Source organism: Melitaea cinxia, chromosome 12, assembly GCF_905220565.1.
Source record: "Melitaea cinxia chromosome 12, ilMelCinx1.1, whole genome shotgun sequence".
Classification (NCBI taxonomy): Eukaryota; Metazoa; Arthropoda; class Insecta; order Lepidoptera; family Nymphalidae; genus Melitaea; species Melitaea cinxia.
Window position 1 is genome coordinate 5,083,176 of NC_059405.1, and position 20,607 is coordinate 5,103,782.

General features: G+C 34.8%; 1 protein-coding gene across 1 annotated transcript; it reads left to right on the forward strand.

Annotated features, from left to right (window-relative positions):
• The first annotated feature begins 10,714 nt into the window (after positions 1-10,714).
• On the forward strand, positions 10,715-20,607 carry LOC123658676. Its single transcript, XM_045594032.1, has 8 exons — positions 10,715-10,766; positions 11,273-11,492; positions 12,480-12,613; positions 14,691-14,846; positions 18,436-18,655; positions 19,527-19,660; positions 19,949-20,098; positions 20,462-20,607. Exons 1-8 carry the CDS (start codon positions 10,715-10,717, stop codon positions 20,605-20,607), a joined length of 1,212 nt encoding a protein of 403 aa, XP_045449988.1.

The following is a 20,607-nucleotide window of genomic DNA, read 5'->3' on the forward strand; positions in this document are numbered from 1 at the left end:
TCCTTGTAGTAAAATAATTGAATACAAATAAATGATAACAAACAATAGCCTTTAGTGAAACATACAAATTATAGGCTTACCCGCTATCCGGCCTCAGAGATAAAAGCAAAGTTAGAACAAAATTATTATTTGTTTATGTAGTTATTTCTGTAAGTGTATATGTATGTATTTATGTGGGTGTATTGGTTTGTATATGTGTATGTAATATGATTATATACGAGTATAATATGTATTTATGTTTATGTCTGATAGTACATATTTTGCGCCCCTATCCCCACTAACAATCAATTCTAATCTTATGCCCAAAGATTGCCTGGAAGAAATCGCTGCGATAGCGATAAGGCCGCCTGTTGCAACTAATGCAACTTTATCATTTTTGTTTACTGAATTAAATTTTTGTTACTTTTTGTGTTGGTTTGCAAAAAAATGTAAATAAATAATAAAATGAATCAAGACTGAATTTTATCAGATTCTAGACGAATTTATAGAAAGAAATTATACATTAAGGGACATTAACTCGTAAACTTTTCTATTTATAAAAATGTATTTTTAATTATACTCAGAATCTGAAAACACATAAATTTTAACTTTTACTGACGTTATTAGGAAAATTTTAGGTACTTCAGATGTTAGTGACCAATACTCCTATTCACAACATAAATTTAGTATATACAGCATGTCTTGTTAAAAATGTTAGTCTTGTATATGACTTTGTTATTAAATTTTTAGATAAAAATATTGCAGCCTATAATTGCAGTCCTCTATTGGACATAGGCCTAAACAAGTTCGCGCCAAAATTGGCGCGAACTCATGAGTGTTGCCTATAGTCACCACGCTGGGCAGGCGGGTTGGTGATCGCAGAGCTGGTTTTGTCGCGCCTAGGACGCTGCTGCCCGTTTGTCTGTCTGTGCTGTGTATTTCAAAGCCATCGGTCGGTTTTATAAGTTCTAAGGTGGTAGTGGAACTCTGTTATCCCTTAGTCACCTCTTACGACACCCACGGGAAGAGAGGGGGTGGCTATATTCTTTAATGCCGTAGCCACACAGTTAATATTAGATATAAGATAAAATTAAATACAAACATTTCATTCGCCATAAGGTGATTATACCTACACTTAACGAACGTCAAGAAACATTTTAAATACATTTTAAAATACCGACAATGAGTTATACAAGCAAATCAAAAAAAAATTGCTACATTTTAAAAATAAATACATCACAAACATATTTAATATCCCCGATGTTATCCAGCAATCTCAAATCAACCAAAAAAAAAACTAAGCTAATCTTTAATAATTGTTTTCTAATGTTTACGAGAATTTTACTCACAATGAAATAATATGTACGATTTTATTTTTGTGTTACCCACAATTAGGAATTCTAAACATTTTTGAATATCATATCAAAAATTGACCGCTCCAGCGGGATTCGAACCCGCGTCTCCGACTGACCGTGTCGGCGCTCTAGCCAATTAAGCTATGGAACGATGTACCCGCTAGAGCGAAATTCTTGATATGATGATTTTTACTTTCGGTTTAAGCGAACCGTGACGCCGTCTATAGTGAGTTCTTTACAGAGACCCGTAACTATTCAAAGTTTCATATTACAATGAAAATCTTTGACAGGAGACGACACCATGCTATTTTTAATATGTACGATTTTATTTTTGTGTTACCCACAATTAGGAATTCTAAACATTTTTGAATATCATATCAAAAATTGACCGGTCCAGCGGGATTCGAACCGCTCTAGCGGGTACATCCTTCCATAGCTTAATTGGCTAGAGCGCCGACACGGTCAGTCGGAGACGCGGGTTTGAATCCCGCTGGAGCGGTCAATTTTTGATATGATATTCAAAAATGTTTAGAATTCCTAATTGTGGGTAACACAAAAATAAAATCGTACATATTAAAAATAGCATGGTGTCGTCTCCTGTCAAAGATTTTCATTGTAATATGAAACTTTGAATAGTTACGGGTCTCTGTAAAGAACTCACTATAGACGGCGCCACGGTTCGCTTAAACCGAAAGTAAAAATCATCATATCAAGAATTTCGCTCTAGCGGGTACATCGTTCCATAGCTTAATTGGCTAGAGCGCCGACACGGTCAGTCGGAGACGCGGGTTCGAATCCCGCTGGAGCGGTCAGTTTTTGATATGATATTCAAAAATGTTTAGAATTCCTAATTGTGGGTAACACAAAAATAAAATCGTACATATTAAAAATAGCATGGTGTCGTCTCCTGTCAAAGATTTTCATTGTAATATGAAACTTTGAATAGTTACGGGTCTCTGTAAAGAACTCACTATAGACGGCGTCACGGTTCGCTTAAACCGAAAGTAAAAATCATCATATCAAGAATTTCGCTCTAGCGGGTACATCGTTCCATAGCTTAATTGGCTAGAGCGCCGACACGGTCAGTCGGAGACGAGGGTTCGAATCCCGCTGGAGCGGTCAATTTTTGATATGATATTTACAATGAAATAACTTTTTCGGATTTTATCGCGGTTTATGATGTTTTGTAAATGCCCGACGTTCCTGGTACTTTACAGCAAACATGGCCACGAAAGACTGAGCTAATTTCGGGGCGGGGCGGACATTAGACACCCTGCCCTGGTTCAAAGGATAGACGCAGGCAGCGGTCCGCGAGGGGAAAAAGGCGTTGGTTGCCTCGCTGAACATCGCCGACGCCGTCATCAGCCTCCCACGCGAACCGATACAGGAGTCACTCCTCCACCACTTTTGCGTGCCCTGTGGGTGCCCCTGTATCTGCGGAGGCTTTTTGGAGACTACCTCCAAAGTCGCAAGGTCCTGGTGCCGGGGTGCAACGGTCTGAGGTGACGTCGCGTCTCGTGCGGAATTCCACAGGGGTTAGTGCTGAACGTTGAGTACGGCTGGGTGCTTCCACAGTGTATGGGTCTCATGCTACGCCGATGACACCCTGGTCATGGGCAAAGGGAGGGACCTCGCGGAGGTGATACGGTAGGCCATGGCCAGCACAACACTCGTGGTAAGCCGTATACGAGCCCTGGGGCTAAAAGTCGCCCTGACGAAGACCGAGGCCCTACTTTTCCATGGGCCTCAGGAGGGCCCTGTTCAGATACGCGGGTGACTCTGGATGGGGTTCTGGTCCAGATAGGGACCCAGATGAAGTTCCTCGGTCTCACCCTGGACGGGAAGTGGACTTTCGGGGCTTATTTTGCCCAGCTAGCCCCGAGAATCATGGGAGCCGCCGCCTCACTAGGAAGACTGCTACCGAACGTGGGTGGTCCGAGCGCCAAGTACCATCTCTGAGCGGCCGCCCTTGGTCGCGCCAACAAGACCCTGCTGCGACGTCCGTAACGGGTCATCGTGACGAGGGCAGGAATTGCAGGCGGCAATCCTTGCCGAAATTTGGACATTTTTAAATATATTTTTTAAATATATGTTTTAAATGTATGTTATGCATAGCTTATGTCACCCGCGGATAGTGTAGCTTCCCAAAAGTGAAAGAATATTTCAAATTGGTTCAGTGGTTTCGGATCCTATTCAATACAAACAAACAAACATATCTTTCCCCTTTATTAACTGACTTTCAAAAAAGGAGAAGGTTCACAATTCGATTGTATTTTTTATGTATGTTTCATCAGAACTTTATACTGGGTCGACCGATTTCGATGAATTTTATTTCAACTAAAATTTGTTGCGTGTCATTTGGTCCCATTTAAATTTAATTGAGATCTGACGTGTACTTTTAGAGTTATATCTAATAATGCGTATTTACTTGACTATTTTTTCGTCGACCTACGTTGTAATAAAACCGCATAACTTTTCACTGGGTTTATCGATTTTAAGTAATCTTTGATAGCGCTTATTTACTTGATTATTTTTTGTCTACTTACGTTATACTTGTCGATATAGTCAATTTAAATATATTATTTATTATATTCATTACAACTATACATTTATTTTTTATTTGTCATACGCACGCATATCACGTAACTTGAATAAATTTTTTATCATTGTTTCAATAAAATTATAATTAATATGAGGAAAAAAATTGATAAGTCACCCGATGGTAAGAGATTATCGTAGCTTATAGACCCCTGCAACACCAGAAGCATCGCAAGTGCGTTACCGACCCAATCCCCAATGCCCCCCAGGAGCTCTGGTCACCTTACTCACCAACAAGAACACAATACTGCTTGAAAACAGTGTTATTTAGCTGTGATCTTCTGTAAGGTCGAGGTACTACCCCAGTCGGGCTACTCCAGATTTTGAGCAGGAAATTCCTGCTGTGCCCTACCTCCGTTAAAATTATACGAAACAAATAAATTGAAAAATCTGCAGGCAAAATTTCAAAACGTCTCCTATGTACTACAACAGTGTCATCAAATCGGACAAGGCAAGGTTAATAATTATAATAACTCTTTTCTTAGGAGACCATATATAGCTCGTAGTATGAATTTGAATCGTAGTCAGTTTTATTTTAATACATCTTATTATACAGGCCATAGTGTAAATTTTATGTAACATTATAGTTCTAGAATGACATTCAAATATTTTTTTTACATAATTATCTTTAATGTTCAAGATTATATCCGCTACATTTATGTTATAAGTCGGTATAGATGATCAGAAATGTGTGTGTGTGTGTGTGTGTGTGTGTGTCGGCATCAAAGAATAAGGGCGAATAAGGGATAACACCAAAAAATATGAACTCCTTCAACTTATTATTCAGGGAAAAGTAGCAGGCAGAAGGAGGCCTGGCCGCAGAAGGATATCGTGGCTAAAGAACTTGCGCCAGTGGTTCGGGAAGACCACAAGATCACTTTTTAGAGCAGCGGTCTCAAAAGTTGAAATCGCCCTAATGATTGCCAACCTTCGCAAGGAGACGGCACCTTAAGAAGAAGAAGGGATAACACAGTTCCGCTACCACCTTTAAACTTATAAGCCGACCGATGGCGGGAACACCATCCAACTGCTGGCTTTGAAATGCACAGGCCAAAAACGGGCAGCAGCGTCTTCGGTGCGACAAAGCCAGCCCTGCGGTCACCAACCCGCATGCCCAGCATGGTGACTTTTTTTTTATATCACTTGGTCGGCAAACAAGCGTACGGCTCACCTGATGGTAAGAGGTTACCGTAACTTATAGACGCCTGCAACACCAGAAGCATTGCAAACGCGTTGCCGACCAAATCCCCAATCCCCAGGAGCTCTGGTCACCTTACTCACCAACAGGAACACAATACTGCTTGAAAACAATATTATTTAGCTGTGCTCTTCTCTAAGGTCGAGGTACTACTCCAGTCGGGCTGCTCCAAATTTTGAGCAGGAAATTCCTGCTGTGCCCTACCTTAGTTAAACTATGACTATGGGCAACACACATGAGTTCGCGCCATTCGCGCGAAATCTGTTTGAAACGATTCGCGAGCGTTTGTCATTCATAACATGCAATTGACAAGAATGTATCACTTGAGTTACGAATTTGGTTTTCCTGAATATTTTTCCTATCAAAGCAAATAGCACAAAAGATTGACAATCAGAACTTTATGAGTTGATTTCGTGTTCGTTTTTATTCTTATACCAGAAGTAAATGAACTGATTCGAAACAACTTTTATACACACACATACACACACACACACACACACACACACACACACACACACACACACACACACATATCAGCCTATCGCAGTCAATTGCTGGACATAGGCCTCCACAAGTTCGCGCCAAAAATGGCGTGTACTCGTGTGTTTTCCCTTCTCCTAAATCAAGTATCTAATTATTTTTTTTGTAATACATTACAGCAAATAGTATTTTCAGATCATCTCATCATTTCAGCCTATTGCTGTCCACTGCTGGACATAGGCCTCCACAATTTCGCGCCAAAAATGGCGCAAACTCATGTGTGTTGCCCATAGTCACCTCGCTGGGAAGGCTCGTGGGATTTGATATTAATGAAGATTTGAAATTAAGCAAGGCTTTATGGCAAGGCTGCATACAAGTGAAATTGCTAATAAACTTTCAGTCTGCCGGAATGGGTTACCGTACCCCATGGACATCTGGAATGCTTCGAGCATCACAAAGGCATTACCGATTCTAACTCAGCTATATAATAATATATAGCTAGATACAAAACACATTATCTAGCACTGTTTTTGGTTGTGATTAGTTTGAATTGTTTATTAAGTTTGAACAACTTTTCCAATTGGACTACTCCAGATATTGAGCAAGAAACTTTCATTTCGTTACTCGATAATTTTAAGCATAAATTTAAAAACCTTACATGAAAAATAAATCATACAAGCATCTTCTTTGTACCTAAAGTTTTACTAAACGGTAATTAATTATAATCAATTGTTATCTATTCATGATATCATATAGTAAGTAGGCACAAATTATATATATATATATATATATATATATATATATATATATATATATATATATACATCCAGATACATTTTTGGCGTCAAGCACGAACTGCGTTATTACGACGTCCCTCAGTTATGCTTACATTTTATATGTTTTTTCTGCGAATGTTGCTTATTTTTTTCATTTTAAATTCCGTGGGTTATATCAATTTCTTTCAATTTCTTTTTTGAGAATATTCTGCTTACAGTTGTGCCCAACCATTTATGAACCCCTTTCATGATACTTATGTTATTGCTTCCTCCATATATCCATATAGCCTCACTTAATGCACCGATTATTTAGCGTCCTATATAAGTAATGATGAAATGAGTGAGAAGTAAGCTGAAATGCGACGTTGCCAGTTTTCTAGTAGGTGTGATGATCATCTATCGTTAACTTAAGAAATAATTCTATTACGCTCGTTGAAATTTTAACATGTAACGGTCATAGGAACACCTCCAATTTTTCATCTTATAATAGCTCTCTTAATAAGCTGCAACATATATTTTATTTAGGCTTTTAACATTTTAATTATTGACGACGTAGCACATCATCAGAATAATAATATAATAAATAATTATTTATCGTTGTGTCCATTTGTTATAAGTATTCTTTGACTCAAAGAATAATAATAAATAATGTTCCCTTATCCTGCCACGGATACTTTCTGTACATTGAAGATATTTAAAAAAAGTGATACGGTCTATGAATACAGGCTACTGAATCGAACATTTTTTTTATATGTTTGTATGTGTCGTTGTGTCTTCATCACACCAAAACAGCTAAACGGATTTCAAGTAATTTTAGAACATGGGTAACTGGGTATTCAAGAATACGAGGATATTATTTTTTCTTCTTCGCTGACGAATCTTATAGGTTAATTAAGTTTTATAGCCACAAATAGTTGTGCCACCTGCTTTTACAAACAACATATTATTATCATTTTCAATATAAAATGTCTCATGGCTAAAATATTTTTTATACAGACTAAATAGTCTAACTACTTAACTCTATTTCACTAGAATGATTTACCTAAGTCGTCGTCTGGCAAATTTAAACGTCGTCAAACAATATTTACTTATAAAATATAAAGTATATCTTTTAAGTAGGTTTCTAAGTTCTCTTTTTTTAAGTGGATAACAATAGTTTATTAAACATTATACATATTTACAATTCACAACTTAAGAACTAAATATTTACAGATAGTTTTGGTATAAATCATGTCCGCGTGGAATCGTGTCAAGAATGCTGACAAATTTTCTCGTTGAATCGCTATGCCGATTCTCTGGGCAAAAAAATGCACCAGCCCTCTTGTCACCAGTGGAGGCAATAAGGCGAGGTGTTAATCTTTACTCATAGTAAGTAAGTAAAGTTATCTTATTTAAAAAAAAGTACCCGGTTGACCGAGCTAAGCTCGGTATTTTTAGTAAATCGTGTTTTTTGGAAATCATAAAGTATAAATACGAATTACATATTGATAAAATATGAATAATATTTTTCGATTTTACCGACATAATAATAAAAAATAAGAACAGTCTATTTAAATAAAAAATAGCGAGTGCAATTAGAAAAAGAAAAAGAAAAAACAATTGATCAGGGACATGTGGATTTGAACCATGATCTTCTCGGTTGATCCCGAGCGGCCCATTTCCCACCGAGCTATTTCAACTACATTGACTTATGCGAAATTTACCTTCGTATTCTAACGATATTTTTTTCAATTCCTAAAAACAGGGATAAAACGACATTTCCTGAAAATGAATCCTAGCTAGATAGATTTATCTCCCCCGAAACCCCCTAAATACTAAATTTTATGAAAATCGTTGGAGCCGTTTCCGAGATTCAGATTCTATATATATATATATATACAAGAATTGCTCGTTTAATTTAAAAAAAATTTAGCACTGCTACTCCAAGGTCCAAGTGTTTCGACTGCAAATGGCACAAAGATGTAATTTGAAATTAATGACGAATACTTGTGCCGTTTATTCGTTTCAGCTTTTTCCGCTGTGGCTCCCGCTTTTAAGGCTGTTTCCCTGACATGAGAAGGAGCAAGTGTGTCAACGCAGGTTGCATCCCACAAAAGCGCCCGTCCCCTTTCCCAGGGAACCAACGTCAATCCATCAGGTCTCTTGCCATCATTGCGACTAATTCCAGTAGGCTCGATAAGAGCAGGAACGTCGATGGTGGCAAGGGAACTGTGGCGGGAAAACCTACCTGAACTCTTGTTACAGGAAAGACCGTGTAGTCCGAAAGAGTCGAACTCTTTTCCGCACGGAGATCTGTGTTCAAAGCACAGTGGAGCTCCCAACCGGAGACCGAGAGCAATTCTAAAACTTTCATTGTCTAAAAGTGTCTCAAAGTTTTTTGACGGCATTGCGTGTAGCCTGGATTGGGTCAAAAGCCAGAACAGCTGCAAAAAAAACTTCGTATCCTTAATAACAGTATGCGTCAAACTAACGTCCGTATATGTGTTACGTATTGCGTAGCCCTTACCTTATATACGGACGTCGTAAACCTGTATACCTACTATTCGAACCACTACATATTCGACGTCCATGACCAAACCGTCACTAAACAAAAAACACAAATTTTCAGAGGGGCGCTCAGTAACCAAATAAAAAATCATTGCAAAAATGTATTAAATGTAACAGAACCTTTGTTTTTTCAAATTCAAAGACTGCTACCCAGCCTGGCTTCCATGGAATATTTTTATTTTTATGACAAAATAGTGTCACTTTTCCGCTTAATATGTAAATTCAATTCGTAAATTCGTTAAAGCCTCACTTTTTCTTTTTAAGTGTACTTTTATTTTATTTTACTACTTAAGCAGTATATTGCAACCGAGCGTCAAATAAGCAGCGACACGTGCGTAGCAACTTCGGCAAACTGTTTTTAAATGATTTGTTTTGACTTAATTGAATATTTCAAAACCTTCAAATACAGTCAGTTTGGCAACGTCGCAATAGGACGTCAAATAATCGGTTGTATCGGAAGAGTTTTAGCAGAGTATACGCTCTGTCGATATACGCGCTAGACTAGCGCTGCACCGTTGGTGCGGAATTTCGCGGAAGTTTTAGTTATACAAATGCAAATGTCTCAACGATTTTTTGCCTTCCGGCGATTTTTGTTGTACAGGTAGCTAGAGCCAAAAGGACTAATAGGACATCGATTAAAAAAGTGGCGTCCGATATGCGGACGTCTAAAGGAGGTGGACGCCAGTTTAGATGCATTTCGGCCCATGTGGGACGCCTAATTATTAGCAGGATGTATATATATATATATATATATATATATACGAGTATACTGATTGTGTGTTTAATTTCTTGGGAATAAACGTTTAGAAACCACTACGAGATGTATCTTCGATCGTTGCCAATTTTATTAATTATGTACTTAGCTAGTGGAGTTTTATCAGGTAAGTAAAACAATTGTGATAAAATAGTTTTCTCAATGATTTAATTTTTTCTGTTTTTACATGTTTTAAGGTTTAAGCTAATTAAATAAGAAAATACTTGTTTCTTTGCGTTAACCGTTACGGGTTCTCTCTCTGCTTGTAAATAATGTTCATTGTAAATCTTTATTATTGTATTTGCTTTGTGCTTGAGTTTACCAATTTCTTTATTTCAGTTAATTACGGTATTATATCATAGTTTCTGTGTTCAAAAAACGAAAAGGTTCACGTATTTTGAACCGAATATATTTTTATATTTTTGTGACAATTTTATCTTAATTCGAAATCACGGCGAGTACAAAAGCGTCTTTTTAATTAAATGCAATTTTATTTTATTTTTTCGATTTTCCCAAAACTAATTTTTTTCACTGCCCTTAATAATATAGTATGTGTTTTGTTTATATTTTTAGTAACCGAAAAAAAATATCTTTCGAATAATGGACAATACAACCTTGAATATGTTTAATTGTTTATAATGTAAATTTTTTAAGTGAATTCTTAAGGCGCATGAGGGTAATATTCTTACGAATAAAACGGCGTTTTGATGACATGGCAACGTTTTTGCCGATGGCGCTAAAACGGGAATCTGAAGCTTTAGATAGAACGAGATTTAAAAATTAGTTTGCCAAAGAAGTTTCACTGCTGATATGTACTTTGTACGTACGCACTTTTTTCCATTTGACATACATGAACACTTAAAAAACTTAAGAACGATAATGTTTTAAATAAGCTTTTTTTTACATTTAAATTTTGACATTCAATTGTTAGTTTTTAAACTTTTTCTTGTTCACAAAATTCCTAACTGTTTCTGGATATTTGTTTTTATTTATATTTTTATTTATATTAAGTTTTTAAACCGCAAATATGGCGGCTACAACGACGCCGAAACATCGGGAGTTTCAAAATATTAATCACGGTAGTACATAGGCTTGTGACATTCTCGCGGGATAGAAAATTACTCGAAGGTAACCGCGGGGCGTAGTACAGTAGCAAATGAACAAACACTTTCATTATTAAAATGAAAATGACCAGTTAATTTAATAATTTTAAAGATATTTTTTTTCGATTATATAATGAATACAATAAAAAAATATAAACCACAATAATTGAGAATAAATTGTTGGTGCAAAATATACGGTAATTAGAACTTATAATTTGTTTTCCTTAATTAAAAAACATCATCAATCATGAATTATTTATAAAAAAATAAAAATCATGCATTCTTCTTAATAATTCTTTGTTCAATTAATTGTAAGCTTTTGATATATTTTCTAAGAGAATTACTATACTAACAATAGCAACAAAAACATAGCGCAAAATATATTTATAACCATGAAATCCAGAAATAATTGGCACTTGTTGAATTTACATAAAACTCAAGTTTTAAATTTTAAGCAGTAATTTTTCAACAATATGTTTTAGCTAGCCTATTTGCACCATGCAAAGTAAGCGACTCGTCTTGTCTAGAGCAAACGGTAAATGCTGCACTACCTCGGATACTTACTGGTATACCAGAACTCGGAGTGGACAGCGCTGATCCTCTATTCAATGATATTATTGAAGAAAATTTGCCTAAATTAAAATTAATACTGTTTAATAGTACTGTTACTGGATTTAAAGATTGTAGACTATCAAATATAACGTAAGTATGCTGTTATTATTTTTAGTTCCTCCTTCAAAATAAGTCAAACTAATGTAATAAATATATAAATAGTTATCGTTGTGCTAATAAAATAAACGTACTCGAATTCGTTAGTTAGTAAGGATTGGACTGTTTTTGGCTGTGAAAATGAAAGAAGTCATGGTTATGATAGATCACAAATAAATTATTCTTATAACCGGCGAACTTCTAAGCAAACTAATTTTTCTGTCATGAATATAATTTTTTTTAACCTTTCTTTTATATAAACCTTGTCATGACGATATAAACTCACAAAAAACATCAAATTTGGTGCAGCCGATCTGAAGTCATAGCAAAGTCATATAATCATACAGTCATATAGTCAAATAGTCATGCTCGTACATACAGTTAAGCTATTCATTAATATTTATTTAAAGATGTAGACTGTATTACTCTTGACTGTATTAAATCATCTTTTAGTCTACAAAAGATGTTCTATTAAGAATATTAGCTTCATTTGTAAGATTTTGTATAACTAGTTTTAAAAACAAGACTTCTAAAATGTATTAGCTTTATAATATTTTTAACCGAGTTCAAAAAAGGAGAAGCTTACTCATTTCGACCGTATATATGTGTGTGTGTGTGTGTGTGTGTGTGTGTGTGTGTGTGTGTGTTCGGCGATAACTTCGTCGTTTATGAACCGATTTTGATAAGGAAACTAGGATCTCACGATGTGATCCCAAAGAAATCGTGGAAAACCCTCGAAAATCCGCACAACTTTTTACTGAGTGTACCGATTTTGATGATTTTTAATTTAATCTAAAGCCGTTTATCATGTGCTTACGTTAAAATTCCATCGAGATCTGATTACAACGTTTGGAGTAATCTTTGATAATGCGTATTTACTTGACTATTTTTTCGTCTACCTGCGTTGTATTACTTGTCGATATAATTGAAGTCATTTTTTAACGCAATCATTTAAATTATAAGTATTTATAATTTATTCAGATTCAACGAGGACATGACAAGCGTGCGCTGCAACGCTTATTGCCCTTCATTTCATCTACATGGTCAATACGATATTAGCGGACAGCTTATCTTATTGCCTATTCAAGGAAATGGAGATTTTACATTTCATACAGGTAAATGTTAAAATATTAAAAAGATTCTAAGATATTTATCAAAAATATTTACAATAGCAGTAAGTTGGTGTAAATAATTATAAAGTCCCGATCTCATTTCTATTAACAACTTATATAAGTTTTTGAGAGAAGCAGTTGTTTCTCATGTGTATATTTATATTTAATTGTTTAGTAAAATATACAAAGGGGGTAGAGGTAAAGAGCCTCCTCTCCCGCCTCTTACGTAAGTTCCGACCACACGTCGTTGAACTTTTCTCAACAGAGATCAGCAGTTTATAGTGTGCCTGATATTGTTCAATACAAACGTTAAATATAACTATATTACCGAACTTCAACAGTTGTGAAAGATGCAACAGCTGAATATATTTGTGTCACTGCCATCAAGAATGTGATCCTTAGTCTCAACTGAGAGAACTTCCTATAAAGACGAGTCATTTGCAACAAAAGCACATCACACATAAGCGTTCAATGCTCAAACAATTTGAAAGAAATCCACAGTGAAGGTCCAACACGGTACCGTATCACTTCGATTACCGTAATGGCGTCTGCAATGCTAAGCAACATCTGGTCGTGGTTTTGGTATAGTTATTCAACGAAAAACGTAACTCAAGACATCATAACGTCAATCGAAAAAAGCACAGCAGTACCTTTTGGTACACACACTACTCTAGGCTACAGCGCGAAGGACACACGGTGTACCGACCGGAGTTTTATACAATAACCTCAACCTATACGTCAATTTATTGTATCGTACTATAAATCACTTTGTTGAAAGGATCCCCAACTAACTCTTTGTACGTGTCGCTCCATCACGCATATTTATTTATATAAAATATTTATTTTACCAGGAGTTGTCTGAAGCATCTCTTAATTATATGATTTTATTATCATACATTATAATTTAGAATCTTTCCAGTCACCTGATTCAGTATCATTATTATAATCATTATTATGACGGCCCCACATACCATCAATATAAAAAATATATATTTATGTCCCAAACGTAGACAGACGTAGCACCTCCTAGTATTTTTAATATTTCCTTATCACACTTATTATCCATATTTGGAGACAATCAACCAAAGTTCTTTCTGGTCACTCTATCAAACTCCACCATAAAATTGTCATATATATAATAGAACAAACTTTAGAAAACGTGCCCAAGCGACAGTACCATCCACTTATCATCGACATCAAACTCAACACGTATGCGCAAGAGTATGCGCAACTTTGTCGCGCTGCAACGTCGTGCGCTGACGATCTGACGACGAAATTGACGTTTGATGTAGGCGGCCTAAGTTTAATACATTATCATACATAGATAATAACATCGCTCTGGTCTAGTGATGCCTTTACCGTTTGGTCGCTCACACACCGGCGATTGCGGGGTCGATTCCCGCTCAGGATGGATATTTGTATTTGTACAAATATTGCTTTTTGGTCTGGTTATCTGTCCTTATGGGTCTCTCCACCATGCCTCGGAAAATATGTTAAGCAGTTGGTTCTGGTTGTTATCATTGACACCGGTCGATTAAACTCCGACCCTACTTCTACATAGAGAAAGAGGCTTTTTATACTCTACCAGTGGGATATTATACGCTGAATCGTGATATATAAATAAGTAAATAATAAAAATAGTTTTTATTTATCCTTCTTTTCGCTTTTTTATATGATTAGGATTACTACATTGATACAACGTGATCACTTTGATTGTTCACTCGTTAAATTATGCTGTAACTGATGACCTCATTTTTAAACCGATTTTGATTTCTTTTTTATCCTAAGTGTGGTACCATGATAAGGAAATCAGGACCTAATGATAGGATCCCAGAGAAATCGAGGGAAACCCTTGAAAATCCGCATAACTTTTTACTGGGTATACCGATTTTGATGATTTTTAATTTAATCGAAAGCCGATGTTTACATGTGGTCACATTTAAATTTCATCGGAATCTGCTTACAACTTTTGGAGTGATCTTTGATAATGAGACTTGACTATTTTTTCGTCTACCTACGTTGTATGACTTGTCGATTTATTTTATTTTAAAAATAAATTACATAAAACTCTTACTTACAGGATTATTTCTTGTGACCGTTGATACTCAACTAGAAAAAATTAAAGGGAACGATGGAAAAACTCATTTTGTAATAAAAAAATTCAAAGTGGATAGTGTACCAACAAAACCTATTATATACGAATTTACAAACTTGTTCAACGGTAAAAAAGAACAAGGTAAGTACACAGTAAAAAAGATTATTTTGCAAAAAAAAAAATGCCAAGACAAAATAAAATGAATAAAACTTGTTGAAAATATATCTTTAAAATTGTATGTTTAAATCTCGTGCATGTATTTTATGTTTCCTACATTCTCATACAATTTAGTATTAAGCACATTAAAAAAGAGAACTTTAATCTTAAATTTCACTGGGGTAGGCACAGCAGTGAATATCCTGCTCAAAATCTGGTGCAGCCCAAATGAGGAAATACCTCGGTCATAAAGAAGATCACAGCTAAATAATACTGCTTTCAGGCAGTGCTGTGTTATTGTGGCGAGTAAGGTGAGCAGAGCTCCTGGGGTGGTGGGGGGTAGGGGAATAGGGATGCTTCTGATATTGCAGGTGTCTATATATCCTTGTTGTTCCAAAATAAAATCAAAGTGAATTGAATCTATATTACCTATTGGAGCTCTAGCACAAAATTTACCAATAATTAAGACTAGAAGTTTTAAAAACCGACACTTAAAAAATCCAAGCGTTCAATCAAAAGATTAAAACAAATTTATTATACTGTTTATGCTTCCTTTAAACTGGATTACACTATTTTTTGACCTTTTATTGAAATTCACTGTCGTTAATATCGATAAATTGCTGTGTGGTTACGACATCAAAGAATATAGCCACCCCCCCTCTCTTCCCGTGGGTGTCGTAAGAGGTGACTAAGGGATACCACAGTTTCACTACTACCTTGGAACTTAAAAAGCTGAACGATGGCGGGATAACCACCCAACTGCTGGCTTTGAAATCCACAGGCCGAAGACGGGCAGCCGCGTCTTCTGTGCGACAAAGCCAGCCCTGCGGTCACCAACCCGCCTCCCCAGCGTGGTGACTATGGGCAAAACACATGAGTTCACGCCATTTTTGGTGTAAAGTTGTGGAGGCCTATGTCCAGTAGTGGACTGCGAAAGGCTGTGATAATGAATATCGATAAATTGATCAATCTTAATTTATATTATTTTTTATTTACAGCGGATGCCATTCACAAGTTTGCTCATGACAACTGGCTAAAAATCACAAAGTTAATCCAATACCCTATTTGGTATAAATCTCTTGATACACTATCAAAAAGTGTCAACAAGTATCTGGAGTACGTTGCAGTGGAAGATTCACTAATTTAGTCATTTTATTTTAACCAAATACACAAAAGGAGTGTTCTCCATTCGTTTCTGTCATGTGTCGATTTCACCAATTTTTGTTAAAATTGTGCCAAAAAATTACTACATGAGATGAATAGAAGTTTCAGAAATTGGTATTTATTGGTATATTTTGGAATTGTCTCAACATAAATTTAAAGTTTTTATTTAAAAAATAATAATAGATAAAGTTTATTATTCGGTGCAGGATTACATAGTTGATAAAGATGTGCGGACTTTGTGGCGCTGTATTTTATGCAACATGTTACTAATTTGGTACTAAAAACAGTTTATATTTTATTTTTCAAAAGAGTAACTGCGGAGTTTCTTGTCGATTCTTCTCTGCAGAATCTACATTCCGAATCGGTGGTAGCTTAACTTTTACAAAAATAATAATTTATTTTTAACGTTTTAATTTGTAAAATGACGATTCGAAAGTGCTCTTGGGGCCTATTTGAATAAAGCTATTTTTGATTTTGATTTTAATTTTGATTGTAACAATAAATTTATTCTCTATAATAATATTGTAGAGCTTAGGTATAAAAATTCTATTTAAAATTTTAAAAATGTTACTTCCTAAAAATAGAAAACCAAAATAAAACGAAAACTAAAGAAGGTAGTTTTTTTTTCAGACCCGCTATAAACAAATTACACTCAATCTTGTGTACGCTATATGATTCATAATCCATACTATATAATATTAATACTTATAATTCAGTATCCTATTGATTAATTATGTGTGGCTACGGTAGTAAAGAATATTGTCACCCATATATAGATAACACTGTTCCATTACCACCTTGGCACTTATAAAGCCGACCGATGGCAGGATAGCCATCTACCTGCTAGCTTTAAAAAACACAGGCCAAAGACGGGCAGCACAGAATTGGCTTCTGATGATTGACTATATGAGTGAATTTTGTCCAGAACTGGATCAATATATCAAAAATTAACTCCGTGACATAAGACCTTAACTGACAAACAGTGACATATGGTCTTAACAAACATTATAAAATAACACAACAAAAAATGTTCTGTAATTTACTACTATCATTAATGCAGACCACAATTAATTAACATCAAAACAATAGCAAATAAAACTAGAAATGTACCAGGGCTTTAAAACGTGGGTTCCTTCCATGAAAACTGAGGTAGACATACAATTTGATAAAGTAGGCAAAATGTGAAAATTAATAAACACTGACATATATGTACATACATACATACATATATATATATATATATATATATATATATATATATATATATATATATATATATATATATATATATATATATACAATATGCGAATATTCTATAATGTAATAAAAATACAGACAAATAAGCATAATTATTCTGTGTGAATTAAACCGAAAGTCATTAAATCAAACCACATACAATACGTACAATTTGCATGCTACAAACAATAAATCAGTCCAATATAAACAACAGTACCTAGTTTAGGCATAACATAATTATGTATGCGACTTGAACTAAAAGCACTGCTTATTTTTGACTTTTTTTTTGTATACAGTTTTGAAATAATAATTGAATGTAGCCTTCTTATTTTTGACTAACTTTTTGTATACAATTTTGAAATAATAATTGAATGTAGCAGCCTACTTAGTTCAGTTAAATGTCGTTTGTTTGTATCCAGCCTGTATATTAATGGTATAAACTTATTTTAACATTCATTAAAAAAAAGATATACATTTATTTTTAATGATGTATTATACTTATTCTATTAATGTTCTTTTATTTCGGTTTAATTAGGAATTGAGATAAGATAGTATATAATCGACATTTATGTTGCTTTCAGTCACACACTAATGTTGTAATTATTACACGAGGAACTAATACAATGCGTTTGTCACTGTTCTTATCATTTGTTATAGTTTGCAATTTAACATTATGTGCTGGAAATGGAGCTTCATCAAGTAAGTTTAATTTAATTTTAATCAATTAATTATTTTTATTAATTAAAAGACTTATCGCTTTATTACGATGAGTTTTAAATATTTCATCTATTCGTTTAGTAAAACACTGAATTATTGAAAGTAGCTTAAAACGCTAATTACGTTTTTGTACAATTTTATAAAAATAGTATGTTTATGTTAAGAATCGAACTTACAATCATTGTACGTTCGACCATTAGTTTCTTAACAAGCTACTAGAGGACGTGGAGGCATGTACTTTTGGATTTTCCAAATATTTGAAGATTTTTGATTAATTGAACATTACTACATTGATAGACGGTGTCTTCGAATATTCAAAAAAGAAGAACATTAATTATACTCATATACAATCTCTTGATGAATATAAAGATGTGTAAGCGTCACTACTTCATTCGCCAAACATTCCGGTTTTTAATATCATTATCATTTCACTTCAATTTTGAATGTTTTATTTTAGGTAGTATCACTTCACCGTGCAAAAGAAATGATCTAAAGTGCTTTGAGAATGGCTTAAAAACTATAGTACTACAAGTAGTCAGAGGAATACCAGATTTCGGTATTGAGAGCTCTGACCCTCAATTCTTGGAAAATATTGAAGGAGTTTTATCTGGCTTGAACTATACATTGTACAACAGCACTATTTCTGGTTATGCTAAATGCAAATTTATAAATTTAAAGTAAGTTTGGTAATCGATACTTTTTTATGCGAGTGTCCAAATTCAGCTATATGTTAGAAAATAGGTATAGCAAGTGTAAACTCTCTATATGTGATAAGGTTTTATGAATAAATATAAACACCCCACACTCCATACCCCTCTATAGGATTTTTTTCTGTGTAGGGGGTCCGGAAACACACTCAATATATAAGTACAAACGCCCACCACCACCCATGACTACGACAAAAATTTGTATGGCTACTATAAATGTTTGCGAAGTGCGGGGATCGAACCCGCAACCGACATCACAACAGCCACAAGCCAGACCTGTGACTATTGCGCCAACGCATCGTCAAATAGGTACTATTCAATAGAAGGCTTTCCCCTTTACTGTATATATTCCCCTTTTAGGCATCCCACAGGTGAGTAAAGGCCTTTCCTTCATATAGGAGAATACTACTACGAAAGTGTAGATTATTTTCAATCAACTTCCGAAAAAAGGGAAGGTTCTCAATTCATCTGTTTTTTTTTTTTTCTTCTTTATGTATGTTACATCAGAACTCTTTACTGGGTGGACCGATTTCGATTATTCTTTTTTAAAAGAAAGGTGGTGAGTATCGTGTAGCACCATTTAAATTTGTTTGAGATCTAACAAGTACTTTTCAAGTTATATCTAATAACGCGTATTTGCTTGACTATTTTTTCGTCAATCTACGTTTGTATTATACTGCATAACTTTTCACTGGGTGTATTAATTTTGATTTAGCTGATTCATATTTCTTGGCCTTACCTGTATCATTGTAAAGTATATTATCTGTAAGTATTGTGTCAAGATGTCCCAAAAAATAAAAAATCGACATGCATGTATGTTATTTTTTTTGTTTTTAAACAGATTTAGAGAAGATTTCAGACACGTATACTCTGAAGTAAACTGTCCTCATCTAAGTATAAGTGGCGACTACGAAATAAGCGGACAACTCATCTCAATACCTGTGGAGGAAAAGGGGCATTTTAATGCGGAGTCAGGTAATATTTATTGTTTTTATCGCCATTTTTAGCATAAATATCTGTAAAAATAAACTTTGCCTTAAAATACTTTTAAAAAATTTATATATGAGTATGAATACATTTTTTTAGAATATTAAGGTTGGGTTTTTTATCTGTAATATGTTTTACCTTAATATTTTGAAGTTTTTTTTTTATTTCAACTTTGTTTCCCTAAAGCCCATCGCATCTATGTGAATCATTTCCATTCTTCCGTTTATTTCCATTCTTCCATTTATTTCCATTAAAATAAGCTTTACTTAATTGCAGAATATAATTTAACATCCGAGTATAACACGGAAATAATTAAAAGCTCTGATACAAAAAGTAATTTACATGTCAAAGATTTCAAAGTTAAACCAGAACTGTTAAGTATTAAAATTCACTTTGGAAACCTATCCAATGGACAGAAGGACTTAGGTGAGTGTGCGCGGATATAATATACCGTAGGGTTCCCAATACTGTCAAAATGTGCCAGACAACACATTTAAACCCAGCGGTGACCTTGCACAGCACCGGCAGACACCGTGAACGCTCGTGAAGGAGCGCATATCAGCGTCGCCTTCCCTATGGTAGTCTCCTACGGAGCGGGCAGCACGGATGTCAGCTTCGCTCTGCTGCGTATATTAATGCGCGTGGTATTTAGTTGCCTACCTTAGAAACAGACAACAATATTATACAAGAATATTATGTAATATATTTATTGTTACATTTTTGTAGCGCTAGACTAATTTTAGTGATTCTATTTTTTGTATCTTTAATTTTACCTCCTTAAAATTACAGCAGACACCGTTCACAAATTATCTCAAGAGAAATGGCAAGAAATAACCGAGCTGCTCGAAAATGCAGTCTGGAATGCTTCCTTCCAAAAAATGGTCAATAATGTGAACAAATTCCTAGAATATTTTACTTTAGACGTTACTCCTTAA

Excerpts from the sequence above, each read along its gene's own strand:
- LOC123658676 (XM_045594032.1), top strand. The coding sequence starts at position 10,715 with ATGGCGGCTACAACGACGCCGAAACATCGGGAGTTTCAAAATATTAAT. Across the intron at positions 12,614-14,690 it reads AGATTTTACATTTCATACAG|GATTATTTCTTGTGACCGTT; the intron begins GTAAATGTTAAA and ends TCTTACTTACAG. Across the intron at positions 20,099-20,461 it reads CAATGGACAGAAGGACTTAG|CAGACACCGTTCACAAATTA; the intron begins GTGAGTGTGCGC and ends TTAAAATTACAG.